The sequence below is a fragment of the Sus scrofa genome, chromosome 6 (genome assembly GCF_000003025.6).
Source record: "Sus scrofa isolate TJ Tabasco breed Duroc chromosome 6, Sscrofa11.1, whole genome shotgun sequence".
Classification (NCBI taxonomy): domain Eukaryota; kingdom Metazoa; phylum Chordata; class Mammalia; order Artiodactyla; family Suidae; genus Sus; species Sus scrofa.
In genome coordinates this window covers 71,302,137-71,318,543 of record NC_010448.4, presented here as the reverse complement: position 1 = coordinate 71,318,543, position 16,407 = coordinate 71,302,137, and the positions used below count along the sequence as shown (strand labels likewise).

Below are 16,407 nucleotides of genomic sequence, written 5' to 3'. Positions count from 1 at the left end.
TGCACATCCCAGGGCTGCCAGCGGATCGTGGAGGACTGGCAGAGGATCCTCATGGTGCGCTCGCTCGTGGTCAGCCCTCACGAGGACATGAGGACATGGCTCAAGTACGCGAGCCTGTGCGGCAAGAGCGGCAGGCTGGTGAGTGCCCCCCCCACACACACACACAGGTGGGCCGGGGGCTGGGCCCGAGAGGGGAGGGAGCGAGCGAGCAGTGCTCCCGGTGCTCCCGGGCCAGTTCGGTGTGGAACCCGTGTCCTCTCTTGTCTTGAAGGCTCTTGCTCACAAGACCTTGGTGCTGCTCCTGGGAGTGGATCCGTCTCGGCAGCTCGACCACCCTCTGCCCACAGGCCACCCCCAGGTGACCTACGCCTACATGAAGAACATGTGGAAGAGCGCCCGCAAGGTCCGTGCCCCACCCGGCCGGGGACCCGGCTGCCGCTCGGCCCCGGGCAGCAGCCCCCCGAGCACCGTGTCGGCCGCCGCTCCCGTCGGGAGGCTGCTGGGCACCGTTGCACAACGTGCATCCTGTGTGAGGAAATGCACGTGTACCGCTGATCAAACCGAGGGGTGTAATCCCAGCTCGAATTGTTCGCAGCTAGAATGTGCTGAAATACGGGGGAAAAGCACAATTTCTGGCGAGGGAGGGGGGTTTACCCCTAGGAGAAATACCCCGAAAAAACAGCAGATTTGTGAAAACACAGACCAGAACTTGCCAAAGACCCACTTGGTTTTTCAGACTCCTTGTCTCCCCACCTATCATCAGCTTCTAATTCAGAAGCAGCAACACCCAGAGCGTGATGCTGAAACCGGTAGGGAAAGTCATCTTGAAGCCAGGGGAGGATTCCTCTGACTTTATTTACAGACAGGTCCTTGGGAAATAGATGTGGCTTCTAGTGGAGTTTTTTTTTTTTTTTTTTTTTTTTCCCAAACAACCTCCCCCGATGATGGTGATAGTTAGCAAAAACGCAGGCTCTCAAGGTAAAAGCAGCCCCTGCTTTGGCTCCCCCATCACCCTCCTTACAAACAGGAGGGAGTCCCAGCCCTCCCCTCCCTGCATTGTCCCCACGGTGTCCCTAAGATGGAAGAAGTGCTGAGCAGGCACTGGGGAAGCTGTGAGAAGGTAGCCATTCTGTCTCTGCCACAGGTGTACCCAGGAGCTCCTTGGACCGTGTCTAGAAGTTGACCTCCTTTGTGGGTGGTGGACCCTGTGCCTCTGGAGGCCACCCAGGGTGGGAGCCACCACCCGCGTCCAGACACTGGGTCTTTGGGGTGATCACAAGTGGTGGCCCGGTGTCCTTCTCCAAGCGTGCGGTGTGGGGGCTGGTTTTCTTTTGTTGTTGTGGCGAGGGTGTTCTGTTTAGTCTCTGTGAGCCTCCCAGGCCAGAGCACTTCAGATTCAGAGCCTAACCTTCCTCCAGGCAAATGAGAAAAACAGAAGGTGCTGGATCTGAATATAGTCTGCTTTCCTTCCTATGCGTAGCCTCCAAGTCTTTGAGTAGCTTGCCGAAGGCAGGCGGAACCAGTGTTTTGGCTCATGTCTCAACCAAGGAATGGCTTCTTTCAACATAGGGGACCACAGCCCGACTTCTCCACAGAGTTGGCCTCTTCTTAGGAGCCCAAATTCCGGACGGAGACCATCAAACCACATGGATTAAAGATTTAGAAACCTGCTTAAAATTAAGTGCTCTGCCCAGAGCTGGAGATGCCACATAAGAGTTCAGGAGCTGCTCCAAGAAAACTGACCACTTAATAATATCTGCGCTATTGAACAAGTCACTTTACTTCTCTGACCTTTTCTTTCTTCCTGTGTCAATAAGGCTGTACTCTTGCCTTGCCTGAAGCAGATGGGAAGCAGTGGGGAAAACAGACTTTGTTGTGCAGGAAGGCATCAAGTAATAGGTGTATGTCCGGTGTTTTTCTAGAGGAGACAGTTTACAGGGTGCAGAGACAGGCTGGTTCCTTCTGTGAAAGTTCGCTCAGCTGAGAACCGCACAGGCGTCCGCATCCAGAGTTCTCTGTGCAGCGCACACTTGGGGCCTGAGAGAAGCCCCTCCTCCGAGCAGGTGGTCCTGCATCTGTAAGAGAAAAAGAATCATTTCACTTCCTGCGGACGGAGAAAAGAATTCTGTTTGTTTGTTTTGGCTGCACTTGTGGCATATGGAAGTTCTCGGGCCAGGGATTGAACCCTCACCACAGGAGTGTCTGTTGTGGCTCAGCAGCAACAAACCCAACTAGTACCCATAAGGATGCAAGTTCAATCCCTGGCCTCTCTCAGGGGATTAAGTATCCAGCATTGCCATGAGCTGTGGTGTAGATTTCAGACACAGCTCGGATCCTGTGTTGCTGTGACTGGCACGGGCGGGCAGCTGCAGCTCCCATTCGACCCCTAGCGGGAGTTTCCATATGCCACATACGTGGCCCTAGAGGGAAAAAAAAAGAACCCACACCATAGCAGTGACAATGCTAGATCCTTAACCAGCTGTGCCACAAGGAAACTCCAAGAAAAGAATGTTTGGTTTTTTTTGATGGGTTTTGTCTTTTTTTTTTTTTTTTTTTTTTTGCTTTTTAGGCCCGTACCTACAGCATATGGAGTTTCCCAGTCTAGGGGTCAAATTGGAGCTGTAGCTGCTGGCCTGCACCACGGCCACAGCAACACCAGATCCATAACCCACTGAGCAAGGTCAGGGATCAAACCCAAGTCCTCGCAGATCTAGTTAGGTTCATTTCCACAAAGCCATGACAGGAACTCCAGAATTTTTGTTTGTTTGTTTGTTTTGTCTTTTTGCCTTTTCTAGGGCCGCTCCCACGGCACATGGAGATTCCCAGGCTAGGGGTCTAATAGCCGTAGCCACCGGCCTACACCAGAGCCACAGCAACGCGGGATCCGAGCCGTCTGCAACCTACACCACAGCAACGCCGGATCCAACGCCAGATCCTTAACCCACTGAGCAAGGCAACCTCATGGTTCCTAGTCGGATCCGTCAACCGCTGAGCCACAACGGGAACTCCCAGAATGTTTTTTTTTAAGTAGGACATTTTTAGTCACTTAAACACAAGTTGCCTCCATGCCCCAGAGCAGAAGGATATTAGAGTCCCCCATGCCGAATAAAGGGACTAAACCTCATACTGGGCTCCAAACCCAAACTAACACTCAGCCTAGGAGTTCCCATTGTGGCTCAGTGGAAATGAATCTGAATAGTCAGCATGAGGACACAGGTTCGATCCTTGGCCTCTCTCAGTGGGTCGAGGATCTGGCATTGTTGTGGCTGTGGTATAGGCCAGCACTATAGCTCTGATTTGACCCCTATCCTGGGCACCTCCATATGCCGCAGGTGCGGCCCTAAAAAGACAAAAAAACAAAACAAAACCCAGCCTACCCAGTCTTGGCAGTTTATTTTTTGTTCAGTGTCTAATTGAGTCTCCTGAAGAGGGTGTAAACTCTGGTCTGGACTGTCAGTGACACAGCCCGTGGGCTCTGAAAAGCACCTGGTGTCCGGATGCCTCGCTGGGTCTCACCAGCTTGCTGAACACGCTCACCACACGGAGTCGTTACCCACCTTTCTCATGGTTAATCGTTTTAGGACTCCTTCCGTATTCTTTTTTCTCTTCTTAATCAGATTTGAGTCTGGTCAGTGCAGTTCCCATAGAAGAAAAGCTAAAAGAGTCCTTATCCTGTCCCAGGTGCGGGAGCTAATGTAGCTCGTCTTTCAAAGTCAGGGGCGAGGAGTAGAGCTCGGAGGGCCGACGCCTGAGAGAGATAGGTATCCCGTCAACAGTTAGAACCTCTGTGGGACTGCCCTGTCCTCACACAGGGATTAGGTGCTGGTAAATTGCCCGTTCCATCGTTCTGCCTCTGATTAAGCCCTTGCTTGATGCCACTTAATTAATTCCTTACATATTAAAAGTATCTGGGAGTTCCCTAGTGGCCTATCGGTTAAGGACTAGATGTTGTCACCACTGTGGCTCAGGTTCGATACTTAACCTGGGAACTTCAGCATACTTCAGGTTCAGCCAAAAAGGAAAAAAAAAATGTCGGATTCAGTCCTTCACCTGGGAACTTCTATATGCCATCGGTGAGGCCATTTAAAAAAAAAAGCGTCCGAGGTTAGTCCTGGCCCCCAAGCCAAGGAGTTTCATTTTCCTTCAGGGCTGTCATCACTGTCATGTTTCTAATTAAAAGAAAACAATTAAACGAAGTTCACTTGTGGCGCAGTGGGTTAGGGATCCAGCATTGTCACTGCACCAGCTCAGGTTGCTGCTGTGGCACAAGTTTGCTCTCTGGCCCAGGAACTTCTGCATGCCATGGGTGCAGCCAAAAAAAAAAAAATAGAAATAGCATAGTGTAAAGAGATATAACTGCTTAATGATGCTCTGAAGATTTTGCTCCTAAGCCACTTTATTCAACTAAATGTTTGCTTGGCTGGTATTTCTCCCCATTCCCCTTGGGTGTGCAAGGAGCCTCACCGCGTCTCTGTGTTCTTATTTGGGTTTTTTAATTTTTTTATTAATTTTTACATTTTTCTCTATTTTATGGCTGATTTAAAACAGTATTAATTTCTAACACAGGGCAAAGTGATTCAGCTATACATATATATATATATATATATATATATATATATATATATATTCTTTTTCATATTCTTTTCCATTATGGTTTATGCCAGAATCAGATTTTTTTTTTTTTTGTCTTTTCGCCATTTCTTGAGCCGCTCCCACGGCATATGGAGGGTCCCAGGCTAGGGGTCTAATCTGAGCTGTAGCCACTGGCCTACACCAGAGCCACAGCCGCTCTGGATCTGAACCGTGTCTGCAAGCTACACCACAGCTCACGGCAACACCAGATCCTTAACCCACTGAGCAAGGCCAGAGATCAAACCCGCAACCTCATGGTTCCTAGTCGGATTCATTAACCACTGCACCACGACGGGAACTCCTCTTTTTTTCCTTTTTAAGGCCTCATCTGCAGCATATGGAAGTTCCCAGGCTAGGGGTTGAATCAGAGCCGCAGCTGCCGGCTTACGCCAGAGCCACAGCAACACTGAATCCAAGCCACGTCTGTGACCTTTCCGGCAGTTTACAGCAATGCAAGATCCTTCACCCACTGAGCAAGACCAGGGATCAAACCCACGTCTTCACAGACACTGTGTCGGGTTCTTAACCTGCTATGCCACAACGGGAACTCTATCAAATTTTTTAAAACTGCCCCAGGTACCACGGCGTTTTAAACAAACACTGTAGTTTTGCTAGCCTGAAACAATTCCCCATGAGCCCGATTCCCCTAGGACAGTATGTGGACAGTGAAGTAAGCAGTTGTTTCAGTTTGCTTCATATGAATTGTTGTTTGAGGTAGTCGGGCAAGTAGCTTTTCTAAGGCTTATGAACTAGTAATCACTGTTGGCCAAGAAGAGCTAAGACTTGAGGTGAAAGAATAAAGAATCTTCCTGCAAAGCCCAGCCATCTCTCACCATCATGTGCTGGTCCTCTGTCACACAGGGTCCTCACCCTGTGTTTTAGGGTGTTGTGTTGGGAAGGGGGTTGGCCTATGGACAACGGTTCTTTTCCTCCCCCGCAGTTAGGCCAAATGTCAAGTGGCTCCCTGTGCTTTTGTCCTGCTGCAGATCGATGCCTTCCAGCACATGCAGCACTTTGTTCAGACCATGCAGCAGCAAGCCCAACGCGCCATCGCCACTGAGGACCAGCAGCACAAGCAGGAGCTGCACAAGCTCATGGCCCGGTGAGCTTCCCACGCCCAGGGCTGTCGCGCTGCAGCCCTGCCAGAGAGCATCCAAGGCTCCCTGGGCAACGGGTTGCTAAGGTCTCTCTCTGCTTTTCCGGTGGGGGTCCCAGGCAGCTGTCAAATCCTGCTGCTCCAGAGTCTCTGCCACTGATTCTCCCAGGATCCCACAGCCCTAGAGCACCCCTGTGCTCTTCTCCTCGTATCTGGCATTAGAGGTAAACTTCTGGTTTTCACATGCCAGATATGCACCTAATTTAATGTGTAACTTTAGATAAGGTTACCTAATCCCTGTGTGCCTCAGTTTCCTCGTTATATAAAAAGGGGATAGTGAGAATTCTTTTCCCTGGAGTGGTGTAAGATGGCTTAAGGATTAGTAGAAAGAATACATCAGGCCTTTAGAGCAGTACCTGGAATAAAGTAGCAGTCGGTAAATGGTAGGTGTTAATTTTATCCTATAAGGAATGGGGGAAAAGGGAAAAGTCAGGGAGAAGCTATAGGGCAATCAATAAGAAAGATTACTCTCGGAGTTCCTGCTGTGGCATGGTGGGTTAAGGATGCCTTGTTACCTCTGGCGGTGTGAGTTTGATCCCCGGCCGGATGCAGTGGGTTAAGGATCCAGCATTGCTGCAGCTGTGGCGTAGGTCACAGATGCAGCTCAGATTTGATCTCTGGCCCTGGAACTTCTGTATCCCATCGGTGCAGCAAAAAAGAAAAAAAGAAAAAGAAAAATTACTCTTAATAGCTACCACTCACCAAAATGAATCTGGAGGAGACAGGTCCATACAGATCCCCCTGTCCCAGGTACCCAGTTGGTGGCAGCATTGAATGACAGAGGGCTTGTGCCTTAAACATTTCTCCCCAAAGCCTGTCTCCCCCGTGGCTGAGAATTCTGAGGTTCCCTCAATTGATTCCTGAGAGAAGGCGTAGGTATCAGCAACGCTGGCTTTTGTGCTCCCCTGACATAATTCCTTGTTCTCCTGGGGCGGGGTGGCGGGGGGCTCTTCTGAGGAAGGAGCAACATGGGGGCTTGTTTCTCTGTTTCCAGATGTTTCCTGAAACTTGGAGAGTGGCAGCTGAACCTTCAGGGGATCAACGAGAGCACGATCCCTAAAGTCCTGCAGTACTACAGCGCCGCCACGGAGCACGACCGTAGCTGGTACAAGGTAACCCAGAGGTGGAGCCGGCTGTGCTCCCGCCCCAGACACGAAGCCCCCTCAAAGCCCAGCACCTGCCAGCCTGCCTGTGCTCCCCGTGCGTTCGGGCTTTGCCGCAAAGCTGCGGGGCACTGGTCTGATACCGAGAATTTGCGTCTTTGAGTGGCCAGAGCCAGTGTGTCAGAGGCCCCTTCCAAGTCTGATGGGCGCGGAAAGATGGATAGACTTTGAGGAGGGCTCATTACCCCTGCGTAGGCGCCGGCCTGGGGCTGCTGTTCTCTTGTAGACTCTTAGCCGATTGTTTTCCTGGAGCATCTGGACACCCGGTGAGGCTCTGAAACATCTTCCCTCGGGTCGTCTGTTCCTTCCCAGCTCCCTTCTGATTTCCATCCCTGCCTGCTCCTCATCTGAGAGCTGAACTCTCTGTTTTCATTGGAAAGCTCTGGGTAACATCCTGTTAGGTCGCAGGAAATCTCTCAGGAAGATACACAGAACTGGAAAATGTACGAAGAAGTGACTGGCTGCTAGAGGGTGGTGCTTGGAAGTATGCGTCTGTGGTGAAAGCATCTCCTTTTCATTTTTTCTATCGGGCAGCCTCCTGTTAGTTCATAGCTGCTCAGTATGGCGGGTGTCATCCGTCCCTCTGGGATCAAAACCTGCATCTGCAGACCCCAAAAGCATCTGCAGTTACGTTCCTATCCTGGCTTCAGCGTGCTTCAGTCCACCGCAAAAATGCTCATCTTGTGAAAGCAGCAATAGTTAGCCTCTCTTCGAACAGCTCCCGTCCGGGGCTGGGAAGCTGTGTCCAGTGAACCCTTGCTTAGTGGGAACTTTTCTGGTTAGAACTATCTCCTAACCAGATCCCTTCTCTTCATTCAGCTTTTCAGAAAGAAACAAAACAAGAAAACACCGGCTCCAGAAATTTTAGTTTTCGTTTTCCCCTAGCACGGGCCCTGTTGGGTTTCCGCTGCCTTCCTCCCATCAGTGGTGTGCTGCAGCCCCAAGCACGGGCCGGGGCCCTTTCTGTGCGGTTCCCCATGACCCAGCTCAGTGCCTGGCACACAGCACACATGCAAGAGGTACTTGTTAAGTAAATAAAGGTAGGGGGAGTTACCACCGTGGCGCAACCAGATCGTTGGCGTCTCTAGAGCACCGGATGAGGGTTGGCTCCCTGTCCCTGCGCAGTGGGTTAAGGAGCTGGCATTACCGCAATTGCCAGCATAGGTCACAACTGTGGCTCAAATCCGATCCCTGGCCCAGGAACTCCACATGCCACAGGGCAGCCAATAAAGGAAGAAATATATATACATGGGAAAACCAAACCGCGGTCGTTGTGGAATTCTTATTTACCAAATAGAGGTCACTTACGATCACTCTGCTTAGGTGGGAAATGAACAGTCCTATGTTAAAGAAAGATTTTTAGCAAGGGACACGAAGGAATTTACTGATGATGCAGAAAGTCCAGCTGTGAGTGGCCTATTTAATGTCTTACTCTCACTGCAAACTTATAAGGTCCCAAATCTGACTCTTCCTCGTGCCCTGTACACCAGGCAGTGCTGTGCCACAGCGTCCCTGCAGCTCAGAACCTCAGAGCTGCGATCCGAGTTAGCCCCAAAGGCTTCTTGCAGCAATCGGTCACTGAGCGCTGGCTCTCTGACAGGCCCCGGCCAGGAGCAAGGGACCCACAGTGACCGAGACCCAACCCTCCCTGGTGGTTCTGTGCCCCCAGCCAGTCCCTGTCCAGCTGTCATCTGGCCTGGTTAAGACCTTCACCCTCTCTCCCTGTACCTCTGTTCGAATCATCTGTTTTATATCAGCTGCCAAAGGAATCTTTCTTATTTATTTATTTATGCTTTTTAGGGCCGCATCGTGGCATATGGAGGTTCCCAGGCTAGGAGTTGAATCAGAGCTACAGTTGCCAACCTGTGCCACAGCCACAGCAACAGCAGATCCCAACCGCATCTGTGACCTACACCACAGCTCACAGCAACTCCAGATCCTTAACCCACTGAGCAAGGCCAGGGATCGAAGCCGCTACCTCATGGTTCCTAGTCGGATTCATTTCTGCTGCGCCATGATGGGAACTCCCAGCCACCAAAGGAGTCTTTCAAAGCCAGCTTCAAACCCATCTGAAAAAGCTCTGCTTCCTACAGAATGAAGTGGCACCTCCTTGGCCTCACGTGCCAGCCCGTCCCTGCTCTGAGGCTACCGCTTTGCTAGGCTTGCCCTTCCCTGCTCTTGGGGACCCTGTACCCTAAGCTTCAGTCACACCTGACTGTTCCCTGTGCTTGCCCGCCCAGCACTCGGTCCCTGCTCTTCCTCTGCCGGGACACCCTCACTGCTGCCCTCCCTCTTCCCCCACCCCTGCCCACGGAAGGTTGCTCAGGCCCCCCCATCCCTCCTCCCTGTGACGCTTTCCCAGCCCCTGTCCCCTACTCGATTAGAAGGTCCCTGAGGCCAGGACCGTCACCTGCTCCTCTTCATGAGCTCCTGCCCCATGGCACCCACCACAGACCTGATCGAATCAATGCCCCACCAAATGAGTGAATCGCACTGGGTTTGGTAAAATGGCCCGTTCTCAAGGGTGCCATGGAAGCAAAGATTTGCTCTACTGACCGCTGAGAAGACAGGGCAGTCTGTGATCTTCCTCAGCTTTGGCCTGATGCTCAAGGCCCTTGATGCCCAGGGCTCCTTCCTGCCCCTACTATGGCCACAACTGCGCTGTCTGTCCTCTCGCCCCTGCCCCCAGGCCTGGCACGCGTGGGCAGTGATGAACTTCGAAGCTGTGCTCCATTACAAACATCAGAACCAAGCCCGCGACGAGAAGAAGAAGCTGCGCCACGCCAGCGGGGCCAACATCACTAACGCAGCCACCGCAGCCACCACAGCGGCCACCGCCACGGCCACCAGCACTGAGGGCAGCAACAGCGAGAGCGAGGCCGAGAGCACTGAGAACAGCCCCACCCCGTCTCCTCTGCAGAAGAAGGTCACTGAGGTACCCTCCCTTCCTCCTCCATGAGGGCCTGAGCCAGGCAGCAGGCGCTCTGCGGATGGAGCCCTCATGGGCTTATAGGAGCCCGGGCTCTGCCCGGATGAAGCTCGGAGACATGGCTCAGCCACCGTCCAGCACTGCGTGAGACGGTGCTTCTGTGCATACACTTGCCTTTGGGGAGCTGGTGGAGGCCGCGCTGAAAAACGAGGTCTTTGTCAGGCTTCCCACATGCGCAAACCCCTCCCCTGGTTCCTGCACGCGTGGGCCGGCTCTACACATCCGCAGGCTGCTCGGCGCACGGAGCCTGGCCGAGTCTGTCCTCTGTCTTTTTCTCTCCCCTTCCACCTGCCCGCGGGCTGTCAAGCCCTGAGATCAGCATGTTCAGGGCTTTCGCCCCACCTCCTCTGCCACCCTGTTCCGGAAGCCACCCTTAGCCCGAGATGCTAACAGTTACAGCACCATTGCCATTTACTGGGTGCTTGCTGAGTGCCAGGTGCTCAGCTGAGGGCTTTTTGTCCATAAAACTAGTTTAATCTGCATACCCACCCATTGAGCTGAGTACTGCTTAGTATGCCGTCACACCCATTTCACAGACGAGAAAGCCAAGGCAAGAGTGTCACTAACACGTCCGTGTTCCAACAGGATTTGTCCAAAACCCTCTTGATGTACACCGTCCCTGCTGTCCAGGGTTTCTTCCGTTCCATCTCTTTGTCACGAGGCAACAACCTCCAGGACACACTCAGGTACCAGCGAGGGGAGGGAGAGCCTGGTGGGCCTTGCAGACGGCAGGGCGCAGAAGCCACGCGGGTCCTCTTGCCCTCCCCATCCTGATGAGTGAGTCCCGGTGCAGCAGCTGACCAGGCTCCACGCGTGAGGGAGGAGAAGGGGCCCAAGGACTCTGCCGTGTGGCTTGTTATGAAGGAAGGGAAACCAGCTATTGCCCACAGTAGTGCTGAAATCCCTTCAGCTTTTAGAGGCAACTCTGGCACAGACCAGCCAGCCCAGGGGCTCTGGGTGACGTGCCCGCCTGCGTTTGGGGATCTCCACTGGCTAAGTGCCAGGTTTCAGGTTGCTGCTGTGCTGTAGGAGGCCCTTTCTACGCATGCAGCCACTCTCCACGGGCGCACCTGTTAGGGTTACGAGCTAAGACCACGGGGTGCCTCTCTGCTCGCTGAAACGCAGTAACCATTCACTTGGGACAGTCCTCCTGTCTCCAGTCTAGCGCTGCCCGCCAGGCACACACCTGCTCCCAGGTGGTCCCAAGACCAGATACACGGGGGAGCCACCCATTTGGGAGCCTACTGGTTCTCTTCTCCAGAGTCTTAACAATGAAAAAAAAAACAGACAAAACCTCGTGAGTGAAATGGTCTGGACTTTCTCTTTTTTATTTTCCAGAGTCCTCACCTTATGGTTTGATTATGGGCACTGGCCGGATGTAAACGAAGCCTTAGTGGAAGGGGTGAAAGCGATCCAGATTGATACCTGGTTACAGGTGAGGCCACTTGGTCACAGGTGAGGATGGGTCAGCTCTCGCTCCTTAGTTGTCTGCTGCTGGACTCACGCGCTGTTGGGAGTAGGAGGGAAGCATGCGCTGTGCGGTGGGGAGGAAGGAGGGGTCGGTCCCAGCTCAGGACTCTCTTTCTTCAGTTCCTTTTATTTTATTTTTATTTTTTGGTCTTTTTAGGGCTGCACTCGTGGCATATGGAAGTTCCCAGGCTAGGGGCCCAGTCGAAGCTGTAGCTGCTGGCCTACACCACAGCCACAGCCACGCAGGATCCGAGCCAAGTCTGTGACCTATACCACAGCTCTCGGCAACACCGGATCGTTAACCCACTGAGCAAGGCCAGGGATCAAACCCACGTCCTCATGGATACTAGTTGGGTTCCTAATCCCTGAGCTGCAACAGAACTCCTTCAGTTCGTTTTAGAGAACTGAAAAGAATGAACCATTTCCAACCCCAACAGTATCGACCAAACAAGTTATAAGAGCTTTTGGTTGCTCAGAAGAATAACTGGAGTTGTCTCCCATCTCATGCGCTACATACTGTTTTTCTGAATACAGGTCATACCTCAGCTCATTGCAAGAATCGATACGCCCAGGCCCTTGGTGGGGCGTCTCATTCACCAGCTTCTCACAGACATCGGTCGGTACCACCCCCAGGTACGTGGAGACCCTGGGCAGTTTCCCCTCGAACAGTTGCCCTTGGATTTGGTGGGCAGCCTTTCCTAAAGCTGCTCCAGAGACATGACTGTCCCACTGGCGGGCTCAGGGACCCAGGGCCTTCTGAAAAAGAGGGCTCCCCCCAAGACGGTGTGGCCCCCGCCTAGACGCAGATGAGTGTCCGGGTCAGGCTCACCGTTTCTCCTGGCGTCCTCCGGAAAGATGGCGGGGCCCCCTTTCCCATGCATTTGCCAGCGTTCCTTCTGTGCTTGCTCCAGGCCCTCATCTACCCCCTGACGGTGGCGTCTAAGTCCACCACCACCGCCCGGCACAACGCGGCCAACAAGATCCTGAAGAACATGTGTGAGCACAGCAACACCCTGGTGCAGCAGGCCATGATGGTGAGTGGGCCTCGCCACCAGCGCGCACCTGCTCGTCTCCCAGCCGGGCCCTTCCCGGGGCTCACCCCAGCTCTTGCCCTGTCTGCCCAGGTGAGCGAGGAGCTGATCCGAGTGGCCATCCTCTGGCACGAGATGTGGCACGAAGGCCTGGAAGAGGCGTCTCGCTTGTACTTCGGGGAGAGGAACGTGAAAGGCATGTTCGAGGTGCTGGAGCCCCTGCACGCCATGATGGAGCGGGGACCCCAGACCCTGAAGGAGACCTCCTTTAACCAGGTGCGGGCCGGAGCCTCCGCCCTCAGGACCCCAACACCTTTTTTGGGTTTTGTTGTTTGGGGTTTGTTTTGCGGGGCCGCCCCAAGGAAATGGAGTCCCCTGGCCAGGGATCAGATCTGAGCCGCCCATGCGGCAACGCCAGATGCCAGCGCTCCCGGATGCCGCCCAACCCTCTGCACCACAGCGGGAGCTCTAGGATCCCAGAACCTTTAGCAGACTCCTCTCCCCGTAACCTTTCTGCTCCCTAGAATAACGTGTTCTGATGCATACGACACCAGGAATGTAATTGTCATTGGGTTACAAGAGTCCTCCCAAAACTGTAACTCCCGGGGTCATCTTGTCTCTTCCAACCTTACTTTACCTGAGCGGTTGCAGGGCTGAATGCTGCAGAGCTCCCCCTGCCGAGCCCCCCCGGGCCAGCGGCTTCGGCCTGGCGCGCTCCTGAGGGGTGCTGAGGTCTGCCTGGGGAGTCGGCCTGCGGCTTGGTCAACACACGTGACAGCGTGCGACTTTCCCCTGTGCTCGCTCTCAGGCATACGGTCGAGACTTAATGGAGGCCCAGGAGTGGTGCAGGAAGTACATGAAATCCGGGAACGTCAAGGACCTCACCCAGGCCTGGGACCTCTATTACCACGTGTTCAGGCGCATCTCGAAGCAGCTGCCGCAGGTAGGGTCTTCCAGTCCCGGCAGAGTCGACTGTTGTTCCAGTGCTTTGTCTTTGACTGCCTGTAGACACTCTGACTAAGCCCCAGCCCCAGGTCCCTCCTCTGCTTGCAGGCTTTGGGACCAGTCATTGCTATTAGCAATCCATTAAAAAGACTTCAGTGGCATTTAAATTCCTCCCTGGCGGCAGAAGACTGAACCCTGTGGTTTATTCACAGCTCACATCCCTAGAGCTGCAGTATGTTTCCCCCAAACTCCTGATGTGCCGGGACCTTGAATTGGCTGTGCCAGGAACCTATGACCCCAACCAGCCCATCATTCGCATTCAGTCCATAGCGCCGTCTCTGCAGGTCATCACGTCCAAGCAGAGGCCCCGGAAGCTGACACTTATGGGTAAGGACCCTGTGCAGCCTGGCCCCTGCCTCTGCCCAGCTTGGCTGAACCCCTCCCCCTTCTGACACAACCGAGTGCTGTCCACACTGCTGACCTGTGAGCGGCTCCATCTCTCCGGTTTATCAGAGATGAGGACAAGTGGGTGTCTCCCTGTAACATCCTCCTCAGGACCCCTAGCTCGTTCACGCAGTTGTGCTTAAGTGAAACGTGGAGTTCCCATCGTGGCGCAGCGGAAACAAATCCGACTAGGAACCCTGAGGTTGTGGGTTCGATCCCTGGCCTCACTCAGTGGGTTAAGGATCCGGCGTTGCCGTGAGCTGTGGTGTAGGTCACAGACGTGGCTCGATCCCGTGTTGCTGTGGCTCTGGCGTAGGCCGGCAGCTACAGCGTCGATTCGACCTCTAGCCTGGGAACCTCCATATACCGCGGGAGTGGCCCTAAAAAGAAAAAAAAAAGTGAAGCCTAACAGCCCTCCCCAGGTAGGTCGAAGGGAGTTGTACAGGCCTGCGAGGTGGAGACCTGGTCATGTGGCAGCTGTCGGGGACTGACGAGGCCAAGAAAGAGGCCCCAGATGTGAGCGCAGCAGGCAACAGGCAACGTCGAAGGAAGGGCGCGAGCTCTTGAGCGCCTTGTTCGTCTCACGCTGTCTCTTTGTGGGAAGCGGTTGTGTAAAGTGAACAGACTGAGGGAGAAATCGGTTCCAGGTAGTTTCATGCTCTGCTGGCCCTCTGCCGCCTCTCCCCTTTCACAGTGCTCAGAGGTGGGGTTTTTTGTAGTTTTTTGGCCCCATCCACAGTGTGTGGAAGTTCCCAGGCCAGGAATCAAACCCATGCCACAGCAGTGACCTGTGCTGCTGCAGGAACAACACTGGCCCCTTAACTCACTGGGCCACAAGGCAGCTCCAATGCTCAGGTTTTTTGTTTTTTTTTTCTTTCTTTTCTAGGGCCACACCTGCAGTATATGGAGGTTCCCAGGCTAGGGGTCTAATCAGAACCTCTGGCCTACGCCACAGCCAGATCCAAGATCCGACACAACGTGAGATCAGAGCCGCATCTGTGACCTACACCACAGCTCACGCCATAGCAGCAGCAACGCTAGAGCCAAGCCGTGTCTGCAGCCTATACCACAGCTCACAGCAACGCCAGATCCTTAACCCACTGAGCGACGCCAAGGATTGAACCCGCAACCTCATGGTTCCTAGTCAGATTCGTTAACCACTGAGCCACGACGGGAGCTCCAGTGCTCAGGTTTTTTAAACAGAGTGATTAGTCGCCAGCACCAGTGAATGGTGGTCCACAGGTGATCACCTGTCTGTGGGCTGATGTCTTCTGATACTAAAACCTGTGCTGCTCAGCTTTCAGCAGTGTTTACTTAGAGACTTGAAGGAGTTCCCATTGTGGCTCAGTGAAAACCCGACAGGTATCCATGAGGATGTGGGTTCGATCCCTGGCCTCCCTCAGTGGGTCAGGGATCTGGCGTGGCTGTGGCGTAGGCCAGCAGCTGTAGCTCTGATTGGACCCCTAGCCTGGGAACCTCCATAGGCCAAGAGTGCAGCCTTAAAAAAACGAAAAAGTAGAGAGAGAGACCTTAACGAAGAAACTGTTTTCCAAGATGTGAGCTGAGTTAGGGGCGCCCCCCTGCCTCCCCTGCAGACCCGAGAGGGCAAGGAGCCATCCCAGGCTGTAACCTGGAAAGAGAGGCTGTGCCCTGGAAGCTGCAGCTCAGACAGAGGGAGCAAGCAACTCAGAACCGCAGCCCACCAGTCATCAGGGGCCAGCACCCTGACCTCTCCCTCCTCCCACCCTCTGACCGCCTGCTGGTGCCCCCCTTGGCCAAGCCCACCAGGGAGCCCAGGGGATGTGGCCACTAGGGGTCAGGCTTCGCAGGTCAGAGGAGGGCAGACGCTATTTTATTTTATTTTACTTTTTTTTTAATTTAATTTGAACATCTCATTGAGCCTCATAAGGAGGGCCATCCTTTTCATCCGTTCTGGGGAGGTTTCTTCTGTTTGCAAGGAACGCACAGCGAGGCGAGGTATGAGTGGGCTCTGGTGAGTACCGTGGTGGCCCACCAGCGAGTGAGACGGAGCCCCTGTGGCCCTCAGTGACTGTCCCCCCATCCCTCACAGGCAGCAACGGCCACGAGTTCGTCTTCCTCCTGAAGGGCCACGAAGACCTGCGGCAGGACGAGCGCGTCATGCAGCTCTTCGGCCTGGTCAACACCCTTTTGGCCAACGACCCAACGTCTCTCCGCAAGAACCTCAGGTATTCAGGGGGCCGTGAAAACGGCACGGATTTAAGAAATGTTTTCGTTACTTCTCACACCCCTTCAGTCGTCAGGTACTTTGACCAAAAACGTTATAAAATGAGGTCCCTGACAGGAAGTCAAAAGAGCCAAGGTGTCAAAGAGAAGAGTTCTCCTGGTTTTAAGGGCCTCTCGTGGGAAAAGCCTATACTGACCTGCACAGGATCCAGAAAGCAACACCTCGTGGCCGTTAGATGGGAGATCCCCAAATCCGATGTGTTGGAGCCGCTGTGGGCTGACAGCCGGCCTGCCCTTCCAACCCCGGTCCGCTGTGACTCCTCTTTCTCTTAGAAATGAACAGCCCATGGGGAGGTCATTCCCTCGAAGCCG

The 16,407-nt window shown here is 53.7% G+C and overlaps 1 protein-coding gene across 1 annotated transcript in view; it reads left to right on the top strand.

The window, feature by feature from the left end:
* Positions 1-16,407, top strand: part of MTOR (mechanistic target of rapamycin) — a 125,925-nt gene that overhangs the window by 94,370 nt on the left and 15,148 nt on the right. Inside the window, exons 35-47 of the mRNA XM_003127584.6 lie at positions 13-138; positions 272-403; positions 5,619-5,734; positions 6,783-6,900; positions 9,641-9,886; positions 10,526-10,626; positions 11,279-11,375; positions 11,945-12,043; positions 12,322-12,444; positions 12,535-12,717; positions 13,250-13,384; positions 13,599-13,773; positions 15,902-16,037. Coding sequence (XP_003127632.3) covers positions 13-138; positions 272-403; positions 5,619-5,734; positions 6,783-6,900; positions 9,641-9,886; positions 10,526-10,626; positions 11,279-11,375; positions 11,945-12,043; positions 12,322-12,444; positions 12,535-12,717; positions 13,250-13,384; positions 13,599-13,773; positions 15,902-16,037 — 1,787 coding nt within the window. The remainder of the gene's footprint in view (positions 1-12; positions 139-271; positions 404-5,618; positions 5,735-6,782; positions 6,901-9,640; positions 9,887-10,525; positions 10,627-11,278; positions 11,376-11,944; positions 12,044-12,321; positions 12,445-12,534; positions 12,718-13,249; positions 13,385-13,598; positions 13,774-15,901; positions 16,038-16,407) is intronic.